Source organism: Corythoichthys intestinalis, chromosome 3 (assembly GCF_030265065.1).
Source record: "Corythoichthys intestinalis isolate RoL2023-P3 chromosome 3, ASM3026506v1, whole genome shotgun sequence".
NCBI lineage: Eukaryota > Metazoa > Chordata > Actinopteri > Syngnathiformes > Syngnathidae > Corythoichthys > Corythoichthys intestinalis.
Window position 1 is genome coordinate 12,219,710 of NC_080397.1, and position 26,472 is coordinate 12,246,181.

The 26,472-nt window shown below is 39.5% G+C and overlaps 1 protein-coding gene across 21 annotated transcripts in view; it reads left to right on the forward strand.

The window, feature by feature from the left end:
• trpm3 (transient receptor potential cation channel, subfamily M, member 3) overlaps positions 1-26,472 on the forward strand; it is a 286,085-nt gene that overhangs the window by 198,985 nt on the left and 60,628 nt on the right. For 12 of the 21 annotated variants that reach the window (XM_057832851.1, XM_057832860.1, XM_057832857.1 and 9 more), the window contains exons 9-14: positions 3,333-3,405; positions 6,977-7,077; positions 11,732-11,866; positions 11,940-11,990; positions 23,215-23,250; positions 23,388-23,528. In XM_057832851.1, the coding sequence (XP_057688834.1) occupies positions 3,333-3,405; positions 6,977-7,077; positions 11,732-11,866; positions 11,940-11,990; positions 23,215-23,250; positions 23,388-23,528 (537 nt within the window). The remainder of the gene's footprint in view (positions 1-3,332; positions 3,406-6,976; positions 7,078-11,731; positions 11,867-11,939; positions 11,991-23,214; positions 23,251-23,387; positions 23,529-26,472) is intronic. The other 9 variants (XM_057832853.1, XM_057832863.1, XM_057832856.1 and 6 more) reach the window with 1 other exon arrangement.

Consider the following 26,472-nt stretch of genomic DNA (forward strand, 5'->3'; position numbering starts at 1 on the left):
ATAATTCAGGCAGTGCAAATAATCGATGTGGTGTTACCAGGATGTGAGCCTCGTCTTTCAAGAATCACATAGCCTTTTTCTATGCCTTGCGTTTTCTGGTCACCTCGACTTGTACAAGTCCCTGTTCCTCACTGTCTCCTTTCTGCCCTCCTTGACTTTGCTCTTTTTGCTGCTGGCCGGCCACTGCAAGGCCTTATTCTTCCTCGCTTCTGAAGTCACATCCTTGGAGAAGTTCAGACCAAAACAGTTGAAGAGGGACCACCAGGAACTCCAGCAGGTGCTCTTGTGCTTCCTGCACATGAGGGAGTCCCACAGCGACATTCCAAAGGACGCCATGTGGGCCTTGGGGAGAGATGGCCGTTTGAGGACCGCCGGCCTATCTCCCGGTCCCTCTTGTCCTCCGGAACATCTCCAGGACATTGGCCCTGTGTGTCCCTGTGTTCCTCCTTGCCCGTGCGACCATGTTGGGGTTGACGACCGCCATGATGAGCCCGACGCTCTGCTTCTCGATTGAAGAGCGCGCCACACCTTCTGGGTCAACTTGTAGCCGGCCTTCCGGCTCGAGAATCCGGCCGTCCTCATCTTCTCAGGCTCCTAAAAAAACATGTTTGTTTTAGAAAGATAGGTGTTTTGATTAATCTTTTTTATACAGTGAATAATGCTGGCCACTTACTTCAGCCCAAGGACACCTGGGCAGCACCATACATCCGTTGTTGTGGAAGCTGCTGTAGATGTTCTTCCAAAGGTGCATGGGGGTCAAAGTAGACGAAGATCTGCCCTTTTCTGTTGGCGTAGGGGTTGGTGTAGGACCATGACGTTTCACTTAAAGTTATTAGATTGAAATATTGCATAAAATAAAACACGTAAAAGCTGATTGTTTTTTAATATGGACGCAAAAATATCTAAAATAGAATATAGAGATACAAAATCCAACATGGTCGGCGTAGCAAAACAATGAGCTTTTTCCATTGAAAATTCTTATGAATAAATGCTTAAATCCCAGAATTCTTTATAGATATGGATGTAAAACATTCTCGATTCTTATGTTAAAAGCAAAAAAATCGCGCAGGTAGCATTTATTTTACATAAATATTGCGAATGTGCGGCTTGTCTTTACCTGTGGCGCCGCCTTACCACAAGTCCACAACAAAGAGCTTTCTACATTAAAATTCATGTGAATCAATGCTTATCTCTTAATTCTTTATAAATATTCTTATAATTCTATAATTCTTAATAGAATTCTCTTAATTCTTTATAGATATGGACGTAAAACCGTCTCAATTCATGGTTAAAAGCAAAAGAAACCATGCAGGTAGCATTTATTTTACGTAAATATTGCGAGGTATAATGCCAACGCTGTGGCTGGTAATTCCTCCCATTGTTTTTTTTTCCACGTTTCAAAATGCATGCATGGTACGAAAAATATAATAATTACCTTGAATCCTTGAACAAATCACTCCTGAGAAAATCCTTCTTGTTAGTATGCGGTCCAGCTTTCATACCTTTTAAATGTAAATCCGGTTTTCACTCCCACCGAATTCTAATAAATGAAGCTGAGTCACACAGCTCCCTATGGGCAGGTGGGGCGCAGAGAATGACGAAGCTTACCAGTCAAGTATCTTGATGTCTATGGTCATACACTTCAAATTATAATAATCCATACTTAAACATACTGAAAAAGAATGCTTGTAAATATTTTTTAAAGTACCAAATCTGCAGTACTTAAAATGAAAAAACAAAAAACAAAATTCAATCTCAAATAAGACAGTTAAATTTAAATGCCATTTACTGTATTGCTGTCTCTTGTATCTGTGTGAATATCTGTTTTAACAAACATAATATTTAAATATGAAATATCATTCTTGTATGTCCTAGGCTTGTGGCTGTTACCATAACTTTTTTTTAACATACTAGAATAAGAAAAATGCAGTGAATTGCATGATATTGTGGACTTGACATCTTCAAAATGCTTTTCATAAGAATGGCTTCTGTCTTTGCATCTCTTTTTCATTCATTCATTCGTTCGTTCATTCATTCATTTTCCAAGTCGCTTATCCTTAGGTCATGGGGATGCTGGAGCCTATCCCAGCTAACTATGGGCTTCAAGCTGCTTTTCATACGAATGACTTCTGTTGATGCGTATCTTTTTAATATTTAAATAAAAGTTATTCTCGATTAGATGTATCACTCTAACTCATAGAATGACGTGATATGTGGACATACGAATTGAATTCGTCTAGGACCTGCTTTGTTTGTCGAAATGGTCGTATGTCAAGACGGATTTTTCCATGTGAATTCATAATAATTTGATTAATTTGTTCCACGGCACGGTGTCCAATTTAACAAATGCATTAAATTAGACACATGTAAAACAAATTTTGAAAAAATAAGAAATAAAAATAGCGTTTTTTTGTCACCTTAACTTACTGGCGAATGGAAGGTCGGAGGAGACAGCATGTGTGGAAGTAGATGAGGATACGATGACCTAGGTCTAATTCTAGTTCCAGTTCACTCACATGATCAACATGCTAATACTTTATTTTTCTATTTCTTTCTTCATCTCATCCCCCCCACCCCACCCCCCCCCCCCCCGTACTACGATCTGCACTAACCTTCTTGGGATCCATGATGATTTATCTTAGAAGAAAATCCGACGTGCTGCCATCTTGCGGGAAAGCAATGAAATTGCGATGTTGTCATAAATCGTGTCATGAGCATTTTGTCATATGTTGAGACAGATGACAAGTCAAAATGTACGAAAAAAAAAAATCGTTTGTTGATGCGTTCGTATGCTGAGGTACCACTGTACTGGCTTTCAAATGATTGGAATAAGACGTGTTTTTTTTTTTTTTTTTTTCTCTCCACTTAACTCATTTACTACCACAGACGTATAAACAATGTAATTTATGATTTTTGACAGCTCATAACTAAAGAACAAAAAAGATTAGAAACAAACTTTTTTATGTTGAAAGAAAGAATCTCCATCTATATTTGGTAATGAATGAATTAAATACATAACTAAATTTGTCCTTTTGGCTAACGGTAACAACTACTTTGTATATAAACAGCTAGCTTCTAATTCTGAGAAAGCACTAATATTGATACGGATTTGCAACCCTATTACTGTGGGTATTGCATGTATGTAATATTCACGATACAAAATGTAAACAGAGAAACGCAAGCCTTTGATAGCTTATTAGCTATTATGAATTTATAAATAGATAAATAAGAAACGTGGAGGCTAATTTTTCAATAATTATGAAGCTAAACTGTCCTCCATTTCTGGAATGAAACCATGATTTCATTTCTCACCCTCTTTGTGTCCCCCCCAGATAACAGTCTTTCGAATGGGGTCTGAGGGTCATCAGGATATTGACCTTGCCATCCTCACTGCACTGCTAAAAGGTAGGCCTCGTTTGTGTACGTGTGTGCCGAAGCATGAATCTACAGTAAGTGGCTTCCATGTTGCCCTCCAGGGAAGTTATTTGGCATTCAGCTGCTGTGTTGAAAAGGGGGAAGAAGGGGAGTAATATCATTGCAAAAAGCATTGAGGTGCACGTTCAAGGTGCACAAACATGTTTTCATTTGTATGCACGTGTTCATATTTGTTTTATGTCTGGAGGCTTGTTCTGTTTGCATCCTAAGGGGATGGTCTAATACAATTAAATCATTCAAAGCCAGTAGAGTAAGTCCTCCATATTGGTCCCATGTGTTTATCCACCCTTGGAGAAAATTGTCCATCCAACTGCTTGGCGAAATGTTTAACTTTATTCATCAGACACCTATCGATTTGAGCCTCTGCCTCAGCCAGTCGAAAGAACTATAGGCTGGTTGACATATATTGGAGACTGGTGAGGGCCACTGGGATTTAAACAATGCTAACGCTACTGAAGCATAACCAGAAGCTGTTACAAATAGTGATCCCCAATTTTGTCTCACCATACTTATTACTTTCCCATCAACCCACTCTAGAGTCCTATAATAAATTGTGTACATTGTTCATGAACTCACTTGGCATTTCAGCTGAAGCTGCGTCTACGTTACTAGCATTTTCATGCGTAGTATATTTTACATTGCAAAAACTGCAGAAAAAACAATGACTAAGGAAAAACTCCAGGATTCATCAGTGCAATCTGAACTTACATGTTTCTCCAGATATGAGTCAAATTTGCCAAGTCTTTGTATGTTAGCAGAGAATTCAATTCAACTCAATTCACAACAAGTACAATTTTGTAACACGTAATGGGAAAGTTTATCGACAAACCAATGAAATTTAAATATATGAAGGCATACAAAATAAAACTACTAATAGTTCTGAAAATATTCTTTATTCTCTGTGAAAAACAACTAATGTAGCTGCATTTCACTGAGGTGTTGTGAACCGCTTGTTAACCATTATGTGTGTACTATGCTGGCCAAGGTATGATCATAGCAATATCACAAAACGAAACATACAGTGGGGCAAAGTTTTTAGTCATCCACCAATTGTGCAAATTCTGGGGAGACTGAATCTGCAATAGGTAAAACACTTGGTGTAAAGAAATCAACTGTGGGAGCAATTATTAGAAAATGGAAGACATACAAGACCACTGATAATCTCCCTCGATCTGGGGCTCCATGCAAATCCTGCACTGCCAGACGTGTCCCCCTGCTAAAGCCAGTACACATCCAGGCCCGTCTGCGGTTCGCTAGAAAGCATTTGGATGATCCAGAAGAGGACTGGGAGAATGTGTTATGGTCAGATGAAACCAAAATAGAACTTTTTGGTAGAAACACAGGTTCTCGTGTTTGGAGGAGAAACAATACTGAATTGCATCTGAAGAACACCATACCCACTGTGAAGCATGGGGGTGGAAACATCATGCTTTGGGGCTGTTTTTCTGCAAAGGGACCAGGACAACTGATCTGCGTAAAGGAAAGAATGAATGGGGCCATGTATCGAGAGGTTTTGAGTGAAAATCTCCTTCCATCAGCAAGGGCATTGATTATGAGACGGGGCTGGGTCTTTCAGCATGACAATGATCCCAAACACACAGCCAGGGCAACAAAGGAGTGGCTTCGTACAAAGCATTTCAAGGTCCTGGAATGGCCTAGCCAGTCTCCAGATCTCAACCCCATAGAAAATCTGTGAAGGGAGTTGAAAGTCCGTGTTGCCCAACGACAGCCCCAAAATATCACTACTCTAGAGTAGATCTGCATGGAGGAATGGGCCAAAATACCAGCAACAGTGTGTGAAAAGCTTGTGAAGAGTTACAGAAAACGCGGGGCTCGGCTGGCCCAGACGGTCTGGTTCTCTGCATGATGATTGGCTGATCTGTCTAAGGCTTAATCACTTTTTGATTGGCAGCGAAATGAGCTAATCAGTGATCTATTTGTATTGACATCCGCGAGAGGCATTTTAAAAAATTTTTCCCATTGTTCTGAGGTGAACCGGAGACTTTCATAATCATCCTAGAGACATTTGGTTTGTTAAAAATGCCCAGCAAAAAAATCCAGCTTATTTCTGCTGTTTTTTTCTACTGTAGCTGCTTGTGTTGGAAGACTCGACTTTAGCATTCCAGTTTCTTTCCCGACTGAACAGCGCATGCCACCGTCATAAAGCACTCATAGGCGGACACGCTTTGTGCTTCCCCTCATTGAAAAACCAGCATCTGCCACTGGTCAAGGCGTCACTCTGTTACTGTACCATTATAAAAGGGAGTGAATGACCAGTTTCTGCGCCGGTGATGGTGATAGATATTCGATCCATTTTGTAAGGTGTGTGTGTGTGGGGGGGGTACGTGTGTTTTGTTTTGTTTTTTGTTTTGGACATCTATTGCTGTCAGTGGTAATTCAGGTTTCTAAATTCTACAATTCTGAAAGTTAAAGGATAATTTCAACCATTTTATCTTTGACTTCTTCTTTCTCCTCCATTGTTTCGCCACAAGCAGTTCTCCCATACCCTCTCGTACACAAGCTCATACGATCCATAATTTCGATTGGTGGCTCAGGATCTGGGATTGATCACAGTTGTTCTGATGGTCCAAGTGTCTCTGAAGAATTTTGCAGCATTCACTTACATGCGCTGTTGTACCCATAAAAAGAGGAGTGAGAAAACCTTTTACATAATTTATGTTTAGCATTGTCGCGATGCGCAATTTCTTCACAGATATGTGCATTTTATTGCTTGCCATGTAAACAAACAATCTTATATTGCTTCAACGTTTTGTAATTTCCAGCTGTTTTTTTTTTCTTTTCACGCTGTTATTTTGAATTGAAATTGAAGAAAGTGGTAAGAAGGGACTGGGGGGAAAGGAGTTATTTTCTATACACATTTTACTTGCAGCATAGTGAATAAAGGCGTGTGAAGGCTTTTAGTGTAAAGTGAAATCCTGCCACTGTCACATCCTGCCCAGGAGCATTTGACAACACTGGATTAGACACAACCAAGCTACCGCCTGAAGCACAACAAAGGCTTGAATACAGAGCGAGGTGGGAAAAGAGCAGACAAGAGGTTGTGAATTCATGGACGTGGTGGAACAACGCAGTTTGGAATAATTAACGGTCCGCTGTTTAAATGAGTCAATATCCTGAGGTTTCGGTCCATAAAGATCATTTGCTGCAGTTTAGCACTGTAAGGTCACATGCTTTGAACACCCTGCATATTAATGCACACAAATCTCCAGCAAAGTGCTTATTAGCGAGCTTTTCCTCTTATTAGCCGGGCAACATCTGAAATCACAGCGTGTGGCTCCAGTAATGCGTGCACAGACCTTAAAGTCAGATCACTTTGCAGAATGATTATTCTGCAGGGCTCATTGAATATTCTTGTTTACACACTAAACGATTATTGCGGTTTGATTCACAACAGACTGATTTCTTAAATTAGTAAGTTCAAAAGGCTGAAACTAGCTAGTTAGCGCATGTAGGCTGTAAGGATGTATAGTTGAGCGAACCCTGGAAGTTAAACGCAGATCTGATTGATGTCCTCCTTTAGGTGCCAACGCCTCCGCTCCTGACCAGTTGAGTTTGGCTCTCGCGTGGAACAGAGTCGACATCGCCCGCAGTCAGATATTCATCTACGGACAGCAGTGGCCTGTAAGAAAAAAAATGTTCAAGTCTTATTTCCAGTACAGTGATCCCTCGCTACTTCACGGCTCAACTTTTGTGACCTTAGTGCATTGCGGATTAAAAAAAAAAAAAAATTATATTACTCTATCAAAGAGTTCCAAAAACATATTTATGTATATACGTATATATATGTACATATTTTCTTTGCATGTTTCTAACTATTCTTAAATGTTCTAATGATAAAATATTATATATAGAGTTGTCCTATAATGACTTTTTAACCAATAACCGTGATATTTTCCAACTCCAAAAATCCGATAACAAACCAATACCCATATATGCGGTCGTGGACTTAACATATTATTCTTACTGTAATTTTCAGACTATAATGTGCACCTGACTATAAGCCACTACCCACCAAATTTGGCTTGAAAACGGCATTTGTTCATAGATATGCCGCACTGGACTATAAGCCGCAGTTGTCCTCATTGCATTATGGGATATTTACACCAAAAGATATTAACCGGGAAAACTTTATTTGACATCGGCATCATAAGACTGTCATAAGACCACCATGAAGCTTTGAGAACCAATTGACTGCAAAGCTTCTTTACTTCAAGAAGATTCATTTGGCCATCACTGCTCCCTTGGGGGAGACATTCAACCTCTGCTGCCACCTGCTGTCAAAACTGTTGCCGTCCAACATGCCTCCCTAGTATGCATTGCAGTGCTACAGCTGTAAATAAAAATCAAAATACATGTTCTGTGCTAATTATTTCCCCAGTTACTCTTCCAGTTGTTTCATTAATTGCTAGCTCCGGTATTTGGTAACAATTTTTTTGACAGTGGCACCATGAAATTGTTATAAGACCATCAAAAATATGACTCGACACCGCCATAAGTACTATTGAATGCTTATGACAAATGTCATTTTCTGACATCCAGCAAATTTTCTCACTTTTGAATTGATGTAAAAGATCCGAGCTGGACATAAATTGATTTAGTGACATAATTTGCAGGATGAAACTCAATGATATATGTCATAAGCAAAGCAGGATTAATGTCCATGATAGTGTCATGTCACAATTATGACGATCTATGGCAGTCTTATGATGCCACTGTCAAATAAATCGACAAATAAGCCGCGCTGGACTATTAGCCACAGGATACCAAATGAGGGAAAAAGTAGCAGCTTATTGTCCGAAAATTAAGGTAATTGTATTGTGATGCCCACCTATAATAATGATAATGCTCACATAACAAATCCCAAGCATTTTAGTTTGGAGACATCTAATGGTCAATAAGCATAACCGCTGTGCTAAGCTGTGACCAGCCCTTGTACAAAGGCAGAAGGCTTTAACATTCACTTTCAAGACAACATGCATATTGGCCCAAAACCGATAATGAAAAGCCTATGTTGATATTGTCCAATCATAATTTAAAAAATATTATATTGGCCGATATTATCGATTATTCGATAATATCAGACAACTCTAATTATATACACACAAAAAGTAAATGTTAAAAAAGAGGTGGTGACACTACTTTGCAGTTTTTCACTTTATGTACTCGGTTCTGGTCCCCATTAACAGCGATAATTGAGAATAGATATTTGATAGATGGATATGGATAAAAGGTTTGGTCAAAGAAACAATTCCAATTGAATCATCGGTTTTCATTGACGGCGATAGACGTCCAATGCATTTTGACTGGAACTCGCTGGCATGGATTGAATGATCGCTGCTAATAATTTAGTAAATGATTTATCTTTATGAATTATTTTAAAAAAAATAAATGTCATTGTAAATTTTCAGTCATCGTTGGTCAAAACTGTCTTTGTAATTAAGCAAAATTAAACATTTGTAAACATCGATTGTTGCTGCACCTTAGTTAACTTTTAACTTGCTGTCTCTCCTTTTTCTGTAAACTGCAGCTGGACGGAGTGCAGGAAAAAGTTCCTCACGGGGAAAATAAAGTATATTTCATTTTACCTGCTTTTGCTTTGGAAATCAACAATATTTATTACATAATATTGATGATCAACATAGTTTTTGGTTTTCAGATTGACATCTAAACTGGAAAGCACAAAGTAATAAAACTAATTGAATAACTTGATTTATATACTTTGTACGGGCTGATTAATCGACTAAACGCAAAAATAATCAGAGATTAACTCTTTCAGCGCCACAGATGACGATACATGGCAAATCACTTTTTCACTGTTTTCCTCCTTCTGTGAATTGAAATGAGTTTATCACTAGTAGACGTCCAATCCATTTGATCCTGGAATTCGCCGCCAACCCTTACCCTTCAGCGGATCAGATTGGACGTCTATCAGAGGTCCACCTGAACTGTTTGTATAATAGCTATTCACTGTCAACGAGTTTCCATTGGATGGCAATTGCCCCCCCCCCCCCCCCCATTACAATTTCTAATCAGACAAGCTTAGTCACTCTAACATCAAAGCAATTACGGGTAGACATACAGTATATACCTGAGTGTTTCAGGTGGTTTATTTTGACACAAAACCAGTGCAACATTCAACAGATTGAGGCAAAATGGTATAAAAAGTAAAGCAGAGGGTTATATTGAAAATCTAAAAAATTGTAACAAGCTATTGAGGCAAGAGCATACAGGTTAGACATTTACAGCTAAGCAAAGGGTTGAGATACTAAAGTGTCCGTTAACAAAATGTTACATGAAAAATAATAACAAAATAAGTTCAAGGCGCTTATTAGTGCGCCAAGTTTACTTAAAAAGAGGAAGCATCGCATTAATGATAGCGCACTCAAAGGATGCACTGCGAACGAAGACATTAACTAACTTCAGCTAATAATGAAACAGCCACACCTATAGTGTTATAGATATTATAGCAATGACATTTTTCTAAGATATAATGTTCTATCAATAACTACAACTCTGATATCCAGGTTTATGAATGTTCTTGCTTGTACTAAAGCATTTTGGCAAGACAGATCGCTAGTTAGCCTCTGGCGTTAGCTTCATCTTACCTTAACAGAACACGTCTGTATGCTTGTTTATTTTGGAGACATTTAGCTGGGAGTGACGCCATATTTCTAGAATTCTTAATCAATGGAGGAAGTCGGCGTGATGTCACGATGACGTCACCTCGCTTAGCAACGTGTCGCCATTTTGTGAAAGGGGCACGCACAGATAAACAGCCGTAGACAAACGTTGTCTGACATTCATATATTTCTGCTGTGTTTTGCGTCTTTTTTTCATAAAAACGTCTTAAACATGACTTTTTACTATCACGAGTCACTGCCGACAGATGCGAGGAAGCGATACAACTTAAAATTACCGTTTATTGGCTTGCAAATCTGCCCATACAAAGTCGCAGCTGATAGCTGGATAAACAAAGGAATGGCCTGCAGTGGAGTTCAGAAACATCTACAACTACCTCATAAAGTCACCCAGTAAGTTGACCTTTATCAATTACGTGGAATATGTACTTTGTAGAACTAAGAAAACTGGTACTACTGTATATACGGAGTGATTATTTCTGCCGTAACCAGTAATTCGCCTCCAAGCGTTATTTAGCCGTGAACACGTCACGGCAAAATAACCAATTCCCACCAGGCCAATAATATACCAATTGACCGATCAGAGCAATTCACAGCAAACGAAAAAATAACGCTTCGCGAGTTGCCGGTTCCGGTAATAATAACCACTGCCTAGTCTATTGAATCGTAGCAACTAATTGGGGCAAAAAAAATCGATTAAGGTTTAATCACCAGTAATAAAATGTCGGCTGCAAACGTAAATGTGCTCGGATTTACATAGGTTCCCACAGGCGAGAATAGTCCATGGAACCGTCTTCTTTTACTTTTCCTCGATTAATTGCTTCCAGCCATTTGTTTCTCATTTTCTTCTCACGAGGAAGAATGAAGAACTTCAAATGCGGCTCCGAACTCTTCCTTGTGTGACAACCCGCAACACAGCAACTTTTAGTCATTCCGACGGAAAAAAGACCGCAAATAAGACGAAAGTTCAACACGTTTGTATTACAATGCACGACAGAGCAAATGCTTGTGACTCATCTTTTGCCCCGTTTTCAATATGGCGATGCTTTGTTGTGGCTGGTGACGTAATTAATACCCGGATGTCAGACTTCTTCTATTGGACTCCAGTTGTTTTTTCGACTTGGGGAAGGGAAGAACCACATTTATACTGATATACTCCTACAGTATCTCATGTCCATAGGCGCATCATTTGGACGTCCGTAGCTTGTTGAGCCTTTTCGTTTTCTTTCGTAAGGTTTTATGAAAGTTGGTGATTGCAAAACCACCAAATAAATCAATTAGGCAATTGAGCATCTGAAAGCTTGACGGAGCCTGTTCCTTAACAATGATTTTGAGGATGTATGAATGGTCGATAGCCATTTAAGAGGCGGAGTTTGCAAAAGGTCATTTGCGGTGAATGTGTTTAATCAACTATCAAACTCGTTTGTGGCAGCCCTATTAACAATAGCTTGACAAAAAGCAATAACCTTTCTTCTGCCTTTCTTTGATTAAAAGTCTTTTGCATTTCACTCCTATTTGAATCAATTAGTTTACAACACCAATTTCTGCAGTAATGTTTTCTCCAATACAGGATTAGTGGCGATGAAACTACTACATTTGGCAGCTGTGCTAACATCAGTATGCATCCCTTCACATAGGTGGGTTCCCTTGAGCAAGCCATGTTGGATGCATTAGTCCTGGACCGAGTGGACTTTGTCAAGCTGCTGATTGAAAATGGAGTCAGTATGCACCGTTTCCTAACCTTGTCCAGGCTAGAGGAGCTTTATAACACAGTAAGAACAACACCGGAGTCCTATCGTATTACATTCCAGAACAAAGTGTGCTATGTTTACATTGTGATTGCAGAGACATGGCCCATCCAACACACTTTACCACCTGGTCAGAGACGTCAAAAAGGTATGAGAATCACTTCCGCCATTTGGGAATGTTGGCTGGAATGTGTGTGTGTATTAAAGAGCCACATGAAGCTTCTTTTGATTTGCATTGTATTGTTTGTGTGGCTACTTCTAGTTGTTCCTAACCGCAAATAGAGGCTGGCTGTTCTCTTTCAGCTGGAGCTGCAGGCTGCAGTAGCTGTGTAGAGCTGTGCATGACTCTCATCCCTCAGTCGACTTCCATTTACTCCTTCACTATTTATTCTGTTCTTTCTCCAAGGCGCACAGCACTATTGCAAACAAACACCACACGAATTAAACAGTCTTTTATTCGCAGATTTTAAATTTGAGAAAACAGCTGTGGAACTGCTGTGAGGCTGAGAAGGAATAAACTTCGATGTGTTTGTGTTTTTTATTTGTACTGTGTGTATTTACGTGCAAGTGAAATGGCACACGCGGCCACATTTGTGAATTATTTTTTGCATTACAATCATGTGAATTTCATCGTAAAGATGATGAAATGTGTTCATTCACTTGTTGCAAGCTGAACAGACACGATTTGCATATTTTTTTGTTGCACTCAAAACTTGATTGGAACATAACACGACAACATTGCGAGCTTTACATTCAGTCGCCGTGTCCGCTTGCCAATTTAGAGGGAGCCCTCAGGTGGGAGTTAATGGAAGGGTCACCATTGGCAGGTTTAGCATCAATGGGTTCATTAATTCATTGTAACTGATTGCAGTGGCATTTCATCCTCCGCTAGGAATTGCAGGATAGGTTGGGTTCTGCAGTTGAATTCTTTTCCCTTTTAACTCTTGTGTTCAAGCACAAATGTGATTTAAAATTGCCGCAGAACCTTTCGCACAAATAAGCAGGCTTCTTTCCATCACCTTTGAACACCAATGCCATTCATCCTTTCCTCGACGACGAAGGGTAAATTGGTCTACTGAGGGGAAGGTTGTCGCGTGCTTAGTTCGGGGTAGTACAAGAAAATGTCAAGGGCAGATATGAATGTGAAGTTGGCTTGGAAAACCTGCACTGTGTTGCATCTGAGTGTGCTGTTTACAGTTGCATGCAACTACATGTCGACAGTACTCGGGTTAAGGTCAATAATATTCCATTTTCTGGACATGTGGAATTATTCATTTACATGCATGAGCGTAAATCAATCAACATATTCCTTTTGTGCAGGAACTTCGTAACTGATCTTTTGCAAAAGCTGTGCCCTGTTTAGTTACGGATGCTAGTCAGACAGGCGTTGTCATTCTAACGGCAAAGCCACTGCAGGCAGACGTATATATACCAGAATTAAGTGATTTATTTTGCTGCAAAACCAGTGCAACATCCTCCAGATTGAGGCAAAAGGGTTTACAAAATGCAGCGGAGGGTTATATTGAAAATACTAGTATAGCAAGCTATGGAGAAAAAAAAGCATTGTTCAACACTTACAGCAACATTGCAGGCAGACCGGAATGTTTTAAGTGATTTATTTTGGAGCAACATCCTGCAGATCGAGCCAAAAGGGTTTACAATATGCCGCGGAGGAAGGGTTGTGTTGAAAATATAAAAAATTGTAGCAAACTATCAAGGCAAAAGCATAAATTTTACACCTTTACAGCCTAGCCAAAAGGGTTTTGCAATATGCAGCAGAGGAAGGGTTGTACTGAAAATATAAAAAATTGTTGCAAACTATCAAGGCAAAAGCATAAATTTGACACATTTACAGCCAAGCAAAGGGTTAGGATACTAAAGCGTCCGTTCACAAAATGTTACTGTAAAAATAAAAACAAATCTCTAATCAGGATGCTAAGTCTATTTAAAAAAAAAAAAAAAAAAGGAAGCATCGCTTTACTTTACATCACAAAAAGTTACTGTAAAAATAAAAACAAATGACTTATTAGGGTGCTAAGTCTATTAAAAAAAAAAAAAAAAAAAAAAAAAGGAAGCATCGCTTTAATTTACAGAATTGTAAAATATACATTATATAAGATAACAGTAACTACAACTTTGATATTAGGTTATATAAATGTTCTTGCCTCTACTAAAGCATTTTGGCAAAAAAGCTCGCTAGTTAGCCTCTGGTGTGAGCTTCATCTTACCTTAAGAACATCTGTATGCTTGTTTTTTTTTGGAAACATTTAGCTGGGAGTGACGCCGTATGTCCAGATTTCTTAATCCATTGGATTTAACCACATTCCTCCATCCACATTACCCCTGGGATACCTTGTGTCAGATTTACATACATTATGTGGTATGAAAAGGTACGTGGACCTTTTGAAATTTCTCACATTTCTGCATAATATCACCATCAAATGTGATCTGATCTTTGTCAAAATCACACAGATGTAAAAACAGTGTCCACTTTAACTAAAACCCCTCAAACATTTATAGGTTTTTATATTTTAGTGAGGATACCATGCAAACAATGACAGAAGGGGAAAAATAAGTAAGTGAACCCTTAAAGAGCAACGGAAACAATTTTTTACCGAACAATATAAATTAGGTGTGTGCCCAATCACTGGTGAGTGGTTTAAAGGTGACCTGGCCACTATAAAACACACACCTGGTAAGAATTGTCTTGATGAGAAGCATTGTCAGATGTGCATCATGGCTCGGTCAAAAGAAATGTCTGAAGACCTGCAATCAAGAAGGCCTGTGATCAAGGATTGTTGATTTGTATAAAGTTGGAAAAGGATACAAAACCACCTCTAAAAGTTTGGATGTTCATCAATCGACAGTCAGAGAAGTTGTCTACAAATGGAGAGCGTTTGGCTGTTGCTTCTCTCCCAGCGAGTGGCTGTCTACCAAAGATGACGCCATGAGTTCAGCACAGAATACTCAGAGAGGTAAAAAAAAAAAAAAAAGAACCCCAGAGTGTCTTCTAAAGACTTACAAAAATCACTGGCACAGTCCAATATCTGTGCACACATCAACTATATGTAAAACTATGGCCAATAGTGGTGTTCATGGGAGGACTCCATGGAGGAAGTCACTGCTGTCAAAAAAAAAAAAGAACACATTGTTGCTCGTTTAATGTTCACAAAAGGGCACTTGGACACTCCACAGAAGTGTTGGTAAAATATTTTGTGGACTAATGAAACCAATGTTGAATTGTTTGGGAGTAACACATAAAGTTATGTGTGGAGGAAAAATGGAACAGCTCACCAACAACCACACCTAATCCCCAACGTGAAGCATGGTGGAGGGAGCATCATGATTTGGGACTGTATTGCTGCCTCAGGGCCTGGACAACCTGCAATTATTAGTGGAAGAATGAATTCAAAAGTTTATCAGGATGTTTTGCAGGAAAACCTGAGGCTGTCTGTCAGACAGTTGAAGCTAAAAAGAGGATGGATGCTGCAACAAGACAATGATCCAAAACATAGAAGTAAATCAACCTCATAATGGTTTCAGAAGAACAAAATACACATTCTGGATTGGTCAAGTCAAAGTCCAGACTTGAACCCCATTGAGATGCTTAAGACAGCGATTCATGCCAGACATCCCAGGAATCTGACTTTAGTCAGATTTAGTCTACAGCAATTTTGTAGAGAAGAATGGGCCAAGATTAGTCCTGATCGCTGTGCCAGACCTATCTGCAGCTACAAGAAGGGTCTGGGTGAAGTTTTGCTGCCAAAGGGGGGCAACAAAATATTAAATGTGATGGTTCACTTATTTTTCCCCCTTCTGTCATTGCTTGCATACTATCCTCATTAAAATATGAAAACCAGTAAATGTTTGGGTGGTCTTAGTTAAAGCAAACACTGTTATTTTCATCTGTGTGATTCTGACAAAGATCAGATCACATTTGATGATGATTTTATGCAGAAATGTGTGAAATTGTAAAAGGTTCAGATACTTTTTTATATCACTGTATTCCATAGGCGCATCGCTTCACCATTCGGACATCCGTAGCTTGTTGATTCTTTTTTTCTTCTTACGTAAAGTTTTATGAACGGTGGCAATCATGAAACCAACAAAAAAATCAATTAGGCATTGGAGCATCCGAAAGCTTGACTGAGCTTACTCCTTAACAATGGTCTCAATGACGTACAGTATGATTGGTCGATAGCCGTTTAGGAGGCGGAGTTTCAATCCATTTTGACTAGTAGGGCGATCGTCCAATCGCTGCCAATGCATCCCAGTCAAATTGGATTGGACGTCTTTTGCAGTCAGTAGCACTGACACATGATCATTCGCTGCCAGCCCTCCCAGTTCAAATCGTTTAGCTGTAATGTGCTCCAATTGTTATTGGTGAGAAAGCTCAGTCAGAGACACACAAATTGGCTTTGTATGCTGCAGCTGCTCAAGCAGAAATGAACTTTCCTGAGGAATAAATGAACAATGGCGATTCATGCTGGGTGACAATGTGCTTCCACATTCCAGCAGAGAATGTAACCACTGTGTCAACTTTTGTTTTGTCAACTGATATGAAATATTAGGAAAATGTTTTATTTATCCACTGATTTAATGTGTTGAAAAGAATGAACGCATTTTAAATGCAGTTTGCGTTCCAATCAGGGGTCGCGTTAACCGAATACTTTCCGTCGTTGACCGGTATTTTAAAACGGTGACGGAAAAAACTGAAGTCCATCTGTCATTTTGACAGGTTGCAATTCACACCCCAGACCACAGGGTGGCGAGTGAGCATATCAATTAGCTATTGTCTCTCTTGATGCATGACGTCGTTGGCCTTACTCGGAAAAATGTCAAGGCAACTGAGTGTCCGAAGTTTCTTCAAAAAGCCCCAAAACGACGATGGTGTTGATAAAAGAGGTGAAAAAAGAGCGACTGGTGCAGTGTAGGATGAAGGACAAACTGTTCAGATCCGCGAATGCGGCAAACAAGATTGAACCCAAAAGCAGACAACAGAGGGGAAGTGTTCGGGGATTTATTAATCACAAATAAAACAAAACACGCGAACGCGGTAAAAAGGGAATAACAAAAAGGGTCCGTGACAAATAGGTCGACGGGGATCAAAAACGCGAAAACCGAGCGGCGGGCAGAGCCAAAAGACAAACAAAAATACACTCAATACCTGCACAAGGTAGAGGATCACAAAACTAAGACGTCTGACGAACTAGAAGGCATATACCAAGCGACTCGAAAGCAGTACGTGTTAATGGCGACCAGCAAGGGAAATATCTCGGCGTTCTTCTCCCAGATAGTTTGCGTTTATATACTGTAGCTCAGGGGTCCCCAACGACCTGGCGGTCCGTGGCGCATTTGGTACCGGGCCGCGCAGAAATAATAAATAATTTATTAACGACTGCATTCTGGCCAATTGACTTTGGCCTGTGCCGCTTAACACACCAATATCCCTGTCTACTCTAGATATACAACTACAGGATAGGAGGTCGTCATAGAAATGCATTGATTGGGCTGTTAGCACTAAATCTCGTTTTGTATATCTATGCGCGCTTGGACTGATAATAACGTATGACGTAGGTCGTCGCCAATCACATTTCTTCCCGGAAATAACTAGCCCCCACACTAGAATGACTGAATAACAGACGTCTTTGGACAGACTTTTTACGGGGAAAAGGGAACCTGACGAGCCAGAAGATGTGCCTACAACCTCAAAGAAAACAAAATTTATGCTACTTACCAATCACTAAAGACCCACGAACTGCGAAGCAATGAATTCGTGACCCGTATGTGAATAAATCGAGATATTCGAGCATGTCTGTGGAACAGGAATATCAGCTTGTAGAGATCGCAAATCACGGCGATTTAAACGTACATATGAGACAACAACTCTACCGAAGTTCTGGATTAAAGTCATTTCGGAATATCCTGACATCGCTAGGAGCGCGCTGAAATCTGCTACAATTTTCAACATCGTGTATTTGTGATGCTAGCTTCTCTCACTCTCCCATCTCGGGACCATGTCGTCTCAACGAATCAAACTCAGGCCTCCCACTGATTCAGCGGGTGAGTTGTATTTTTTCCCTGCACTTAACACGACAGGGCTAAAAACAAATGCTATTTTATATTTGCTGTATTTTTCTGCCGCACATTGCCGGTGTTCTGACAAAGTTGGCATGCGCGTAACGTTAAAAAGGACCGTGAATACAGCGATTCCTAAGTACACACTACAAACTTTCTTTAAAGAAAGGAATATTAACTTACGTTTGCCATGTTAGGCGCACACAACAACTGCACGTAGCCCTCTGACTTAACGACTTCGCCGTGTCGTTAAGCATTAATTTACGCCATTTCCGTGTTGCACATGTATGTTTGGGATGTAAATAGTTTTTTAGCACCATTGGATAACATTGAGAGTCCAACTGAATATAAAAGAGGGCTTTTTTCACCGCCACAAAAGCTTTGGGAGCAAAATTTTATAAGGGTGAAAAATTTGACAAGACACCGGTCCGTGAAAAAAAGACCCAAATCGCACTGGTCCGTGGTGCAAAAAAGGTTGAGGGACCCCTGCTGTAGCTGACGAGCAGGGATTAGCTGCAGGTGCGACGTCGGCACGCCCCCACAGCCGGCTCTGCAACAAAAACAAATTCTGACAAGCAGCAGAACGCGACACAAACAAGCAATCAGCCCTCGGCAACTACTGAGCGAGCAAGCGGCATTTTATTTCATTTTTTCATTTCATTTTAAAAATTTAAGTGATGGGTAAAAATAGATTATGACCGGATTTTTATGACCCTGTCAGTCAAAATGACAGACAACGAAAAAGTCTAGCGCAACCTCTGGTTCAAATGGAACTTTAAAGCAACATAGAACCTTTGCTCAGCTCCTGAAAAAGAGAAATCCAATTAAATAAACACATTTTTAACTAAAAATGATACCTTGTTCAAAAATGTGTGGCATTTGTGCAATTATATATGTGCTAGTCTTTACATAAGTCACCCATGAAAAGAAAGGCCGGATCATTGAAAATCTATGTCATAATCAGGGGTGCACATAAGTGGTCCGCATGCGCGCCTGCGTACTGGACGTAGACAAATGTGCTGGCCCTCAATCGCTTCCATACGCTTTTGCGTACCGATGGCTGACGACTGTATTTGCGGCGGACACGAGAAAATAACTTCTCAAAATGTCAAAGAGGCAGGCCCCACTGAGTAATTATTTCCGTGTTCCCCCACCCCCGTCAAAAGACAGACAGACGACAGAGACGTCACCGGAGCTACCGGAAAAAATTACTTTTGCTGAAAAGTGGCAGCAGAAGGTACCATGGCTAGAAGCAAATGATGCTCGCACGGAAATGTGGTGCAACATTTGCTGTGAGAATCCCAATGTCGTTAATAAGAGCAGCGCATTTTATGTAGGGTCAAAGAATTTTAGCCATCCAAACTTTGAAAAGCACGAAAAAAACAGAGCATGTGGCAATCAAGCAAACTATTGATGTCAGACAGGACCCCACTCGCCCTATGGACAAGTGGCGGAAAAAAGTTATTGAAGAACAGCGCCATGCACTGGCAAACGTGTTTCTGCTCGCATTTCACAGAGCTAAACATGCACGTTCAATGAGCTCTAATGAGGAGGACATCCCACTTTTACAAAGGCTTGGAGTTAATGTGGGAGCCGCATATGAATGCCCTTTATTTTCAATTAGTGCTTTTATGTTTATTTCTTTACATTTCACCTCAAAGTAATGGCAATTTTGTTGTGCCAGTTGATGTTAATCAAGCGTTAATTGTTTATATAATTAACAAAAGGTAATTGGCTCTAAGTAAAGCTTTTCATAATTTTATCGCATCAGGCGAGTTGGCTCTCAAGCTCAATGAGGACCAAGTCACATATCCAGGTCCTCCTCTGAGAACCTGAGCAAAAAAATATATGTGCACCCCTGGTCATAATAGATCTTCACATAAAATCAGTTCGTGGTGAAAAAGACGTTGAGGACCACCTAAAAGGCGTAATTATTTTTGCTAAACATACATGGAGCTTTAAAACAGTGAAATTACCATTTATTTTTCTGTTTCTTCTCTCAGGAGAGATTTTCAGAATCACAACCCCCCCCCCCCCACCACCACCACCATTTAAGACTGCTTTGAAGATAATGTACTGAAATGGCACTGTTAACTTTTAACTAGATGTGTTTTTTCTTCAGACTTCTGACAAGTCTGACAAATAGTTTTACTATTTTGTATTCAAATTTTAAAGAAAAAGTAGCTTCATGGGACTGGCAGACTACACAATTAATACGAGACTACCGTATTTTTCGGACTATAAATTGCACCAGAGTATAGGTCGCACCAGCCAAGAAATGCACAATGAAGAGAAAAAAAAAAAAATGTCGCACTGGAAAATACGACACATTTTAAGGGGTCAGGTTTTTAATATATCAGTAACCCAGAGCAAACACTATACATTGAAGTAATAATAGTAAAAGTGAGAATAATGGACAAGTTTCCTGAGCGAAATATGGGCGGCGTCATCTTGGAAAATGTCTACTCCGAACTTCCGGTTTACAAAGAACATGAATTGCGGTTGAAGTAAGCAGTGTGTTGACAAAGTTAAAACAGTAAATCAAGTCAGAGGAACACAAGGAATCTCCACAAATAGAATAATTGTATGATTGTTCTTATCACTTCATTGATCATTTGTGGACAATTATAACAACCTGTCAGCCTGTGTTGACATAAGGTATAGATCGATACGCCGGCCACTTGAGTGACCAAAATGAGAGGAAAATGTCACGGACCCGACAGAGGAGGACCACAAATGCGTCACGTTTTCAACAATTTATTGACAAGACCAGCAGGGCAGGTGAAAAGATGGCAGCAGTACGGACAAGGGCTAGGCAGAAGTCAGGTTTCCAAATGCAAAAGGCAGGTCAAGTTACCAGGGCAGGAGAGAAGGCAGCAGTCGGGCAGGTTCAGATTCGGCAACGAGAGTCAGATTCAGAGAGCTAGGCAGGCAGGTAACAGGCAGGCAGGTAACAGGCAGGCAGGCTTCGCAGACAGTCTGACAGAGGGGAAGTGAAAATCTGGCCTTTAAATACACAGGTTGACTGCTGAATGCAGCAGTGCTATTGGCTGGGCTGTGAGTAGGTGAATTGAGGACAGGTGGGGATAATTGAAGGCAATTAGGCAATGCTGCAGCAGGGACTGAGGCCATGACAGAAAATACAAATTATATTACATTTGGAGAATGCAGAAGAGCTGACATGGATTTTGTTGTTACAAGGAAATACTACAAGGTATGTAAATATAAACAAAAATAGTACGTCATTCTTTTTCATTGCAGATATTAATTGCAATAAAAAATTTGGACAGCATGATTCCATTTATTGTTTTATTTAAAACGATTAGTGGATGTGGAAAACAGGTTAACAAATCACAATTTATAAAATTGTTGGAAAAATAGCATATGAGAATATAATATCAGACAGCCGAGCTCTGGAGCCTCGCCAAACTTTCACCCGACAATACGGCCTCCAGATGGGCTTTCTCCTGCTGTCCTCAGTAATTCCAGCTCAAATAGCGTATCTTAAAATTGCTGCAGTTAAAAAGCTCGTAGTTGGATCTCGGGATTGAGCTGACAGTCCGAAGGGCGGCGAGCCTCCAGCCCCAGCCTCTCGTCCCCCCCGCCAGGCAGAACGTCTTCTGAAGACGGCACACAAGAAAGCCCGGCGGTTTCATCAGACTATAGGACATGGTTCCACTAATCCATGTGTTTTGTTGACATGTCTTCAGCAAACTTTTTGTGGGCTTTCTTGTGTGCCGTCTTCAGAAGAGGCTTCCTCCTGAGGTGACAGCCATGCACACCAGTTTGATATAGGGTTCAGCGTATGGACATGGCACTAACAGGCTGACACCCCCCCCCCACACACACACACACACACGCGTCTTCAATCTCTGCAGCAATGCTGAGAACACTCCTGTAACGAGTCAGATGACATTTTGGAGGGATAATGACAAGCAGTACTCAATTTGGACATTTCGGGATGTACATTTTTTTGAAAGTGGTGTACTCACTTTTGTTGCCAGGGGTTTAGATATTAATGGCTATATTTTGAGTTATTTTTTTTGAGGGGGAAATAAATTAACTCTAATAATATAAGCTGCACACAGACTTTTCATTGTGTCAAAGTGTCATTTTATCAGTGTTGTCCCATGAAAAGATATTCTTAAATATCCGCAGAAATGCGAGTGGTGTACTCACTTTTGTGATACACTGTACACAGCAACAGTTTAGCAGCAGATAGCATGTGTTGCAGCCACAGTAGTTGTATAAAAAAATATATTTGAGATCATCATAATTACAATCATCATCGTAATAATAATATCATTATAATATAATATAATAATATCATCATCAAGATTTTAGCCATAGTATTTTTTGAGCACCGGACACAGGAAAATGCAGGGATACCTTCCATAACACAGTGGCAACATGGCTACAAAAACACCCGGTCTTTGTGGTGGCACAAGCTTGGTTCCACAACTGCCTCCATGAACATGTTGTCCTCCCATGTTGTGATAATGGCAGATGGATGATTGATGGATGATGATGATTTCCAAATTGTCTTTTTTAAGGGATTTTGATGAGTAATGTTATTCCAGCGCCACTGTTGTTTTGGATGGAGAAGTTCTAAAATGGAAGTTGCTAGCAGACATACGGAAGTACCTCGAAAACTTGTCAATAGCCTAAATAGACATCTCCTAACATTTAACAGATTTTGGCGGTCAGAGTGAAAACAAATATGTATAAGGTACACTTGAGTACAAGTCGCAGGCCCAACCAAACAATCAAAAAGGGGCTATTTATAGTCCGGAAAATACGGTAATCAAGATTAAATAATTACAAAGCATCTAATTAATTAGTTGTGTCTTATAATTCAAGCCCCACCCCTAATTTATACATTGTTTTATTTTGTATACTGATCCATCCCAGGGACCAGGGTACAAAGACTTTTTCATAGTTGCCTTATTAGTTGTCTGTGCCTCCATAGCAACCACCCTCTTCCAGGCTGACTATTTCTTCTCATTAAATCCCTAAAAGCAAATGATCCATCCTCTTTTATCTTTCATAATAACCCTCTGAAATTAAACATGCTCTTTAAGATCATTCTGCACCCACAGTTTAAAATTCATGGCTAGGGAATTTTCGTTTAGGACCAGATCTGTTGAGATCTTGTCGATGTTTTTAGCACTTGAGAAAACTATTTTACGCAAAGGACTGGAAGAGAGATCTTGTCCGTTGTGTTCTGTGTTTTTCATTTCCCCGCTCGTGCTTAACGTGCGTTCTACTCACTGACGTTGTGTGTTCTTTCCAAGCGAGAATATCCAGGGTTCAGTTGGATCTACTTCAAGGTGAATCCAATAATCCAGTTTTCTTTCGTAGCCAAACTCAGTTTGATGTGGATTTGTCGTTGTTGTTGTTGCAGTGTGTATCTTACTTGCCTTTGTAATGTGTCACCAGCAAGTTGTAACGATGTGCGCTTTTGTAGGGAAACCTGCCTCCAGACTACCGCATCAGCCTCATCGACATTGGATTGGTCATTGAATACCTAATGGGCGGGGCTTACCGTTGTAACTACACTAGGAAGAGATTCCGAACTCTGTACCACAACCTTTTTGGGCCCAAAAGGGTGAGCATAGTCTTCTTGTGTTCCTTTAACAGTCAGTTTTTTCTAAGGAAGTAACTTGCTGCCACACCAGAAAAAAAAATAGTTCAGTATCACGAGACTACTGTATGAAAAGGTGATAACTAATGACTTAAAAATTTAATAATTAGGCAGTTTCCTCCTTCAAACATGATATTTTCAATGTTTCAACGGAACAAGTTATCAGGTTTTTATCAGAAGTGGGTATAGGAGCCAAAACTTTTACTCAAGTAATTGTAGCGTTACTTCTAAATAATATTACTCAAGTAAAAGTATTCTTCCAAAAATCTACTCAAGTATAAGTTAACAAATATTTGTTGAAAAGAATACTCAAGTAATGAGTAACATTGTGAGTAAGTGCTTACAATGTCTGATTTTTTCCCAATAACGGAATATTTTTTCTCAGCACTTCATATATATGAAATTTTATTGTTATACTGTACTATAACCTATTACATGACCATATTCGGCAAAGGGACTACACAAAAATCATCAAATTCAGACCACAACAACACTATGAAACATCAACCGGCCAAAAACAATGTTACTAGGCTGACGCTATCAAATATTTTAGTCATCGGTATTCTACTGAAAATTCTATAGATTAATAAAACATATTTTTTTAGATAAAGAGCAACTATAAATATACATGAGAAAAGAGGTGAATCACACCTAATATTTAACCGTTCTTAGACAATCAATGTCTTTATTTTAGATGAACATTGTTGAAAACAGCCAACAATGGCATCTCAGATGTGACTAGACAAAAACAAATTCACTGTTTTCACTCAAAAACGTTTTTCTTATTCTATTATTTCTAAGTTCTTATTTCTTACCTAAAAATGTCATTACGCTTGATAACAAACATCACTGAAAAGTTAGTTGTTTTTCCCACGATAATTGAATATCCATTTATGTAAAACTATTTTTAAGTTCTAGTTAAGTTTATGTCTAAATTGGAAGTCCTGATAGTTTTTTGAGTTTTTGCAGTATTCAAAATAAATCAATGATACCTGCTGTATTGGAGCACATTAGGCACCAGTGCTACTAGGTGTTTTATTCATCAATGACTACTGAGCTAAATTTGACAGTTAGCTTTACTATATTTTTATTTTACACCATCATCACTCTACAGCGATGTGTTTTTACAGATTAAATAAAGCCTGTATGAAAGATACGTTAGCCACGCACCGACAGTAGTCATAATTAATAGAAACCTAGCCGTCCGCAGGGCTAAAGTTACGTTGGCAAGGTAATTTACCATGTCCCGAGTTTCTCTCCTCCGCTCTTGGTGTAAATCTGATGCCTTCAGTGGAGCGGGGGCTAGGCCGGTGCATCGCGCGGTCGCCTCCTGCCCTTGTTTTGGGGGCTGTCATCAGTCACGGGGTCCAACCGGGAGTGCGGAAGTGTCAGCGGGGCCGTGGGTAGCCAGGCCTAATATTATGCAAGCGATGTCTTACAGTGAATATTTGAAACAGTGTTCGCCTTGGTGCCACCTGTCCCTTCTTGCTCTACTCAAGTGACGTCAGTGCATTTTGACGCATTAAAAGTAGTCCGAGCAAAACGTGTAGTTACTCCAAAAGTTACTCAAATAAGTGTAAATGAAATAAATAACATAGAGTAAATGTAACGCGTTACTACCCACCTCTGGTTTTTACATGATACATATTACATTTTCAGATAATTATTACATTTTAACATCATAATTTCCATGTTTTTGCACATGAAAATGAAGGTACATGAATACATTTTGACACAGTTGTACCTTATGTTATGTTAGTTTTTCAAATTTTTTCATTCTAGACTGTATCATGCAAAATGTAATAACTTAGACAATGCGAGCAAACTAACCCTGATAAGTATGTGAGTTAGTGAGTTTCTGTAATGTACTTTTTCTCTTAATATATTTGAACTGGCTGCCATTGACAGCGATAGACATCCAATCCATTTGAACTCTTCCAGTTATAATGCATTTTTTGGACGTCTGTTGCCGTCAATGGCAGTGCATTAGTTAATTGTCATCACTACAATATTATATATATATATATATATATATATATATGGCTGAAAATGTATTACAATTATTATTATTATTGCATTGCTATGTTTATTTATTTTGGGGGGAGGCTTGAACAGCATATCTGATATTTCCATTAAATGAAATAGTTGCAGCCAAGTAAAATCAAATTGTTTAACACTTAAAAAAACACGCTTACACGTTTTATTTGTAACATGTTTTAAACTAAGCAGCAGCGGATAGTATTACTGCTTACCTTAGGACAATCATTTGCTAATTCTAATACCAATTGACAAATATCATTGTGCGGAGTGAGTGGTCCATCCACACTATATTAAAGCTGTTATTATGATGTGAGGTTAATCAAGGCCAAACTATTACATACTGATGCTGTTTTAACTGCATGTGTATCACTGAACCCACATTGATAGTCATTCTCAATACAACAAGTACCACTCATCTCACTGGCCCATTAGCAAGCACTTAGCAAAAGTGTCCTTGCTGGTCGTACACACCATAACATTAGCTTTTTTCCTCCTCTTACCCCATCCCCACCTTCATGATAGCAAATGCATTCATTTTTAATTCCCTCATTCACACTTTGCATTAAAAAAAAAACAATTTAAAGAAATTCTGAGTGTCTCAAATGCCATCATTCTGCTTGATGGTGCTCCTTATACATGTGTATGTTGTCATATGCCTGTTTGCATGTCCGCAACAAGAGCAACAAAAGCAACTTGATTGTAGAAGATGGAGACATACTGTTGGAAAGGGAGAAGTAGTCGGTTCTTATTTGATCATTTTTACAGCGTAGCAGAATCTGTGATCACAATCACACGCTCACGCACGCACATAAACACATGTTAGCAAAGAACAAAGCCTTTAAATAGATGCAGATATCAAAATCCCCCA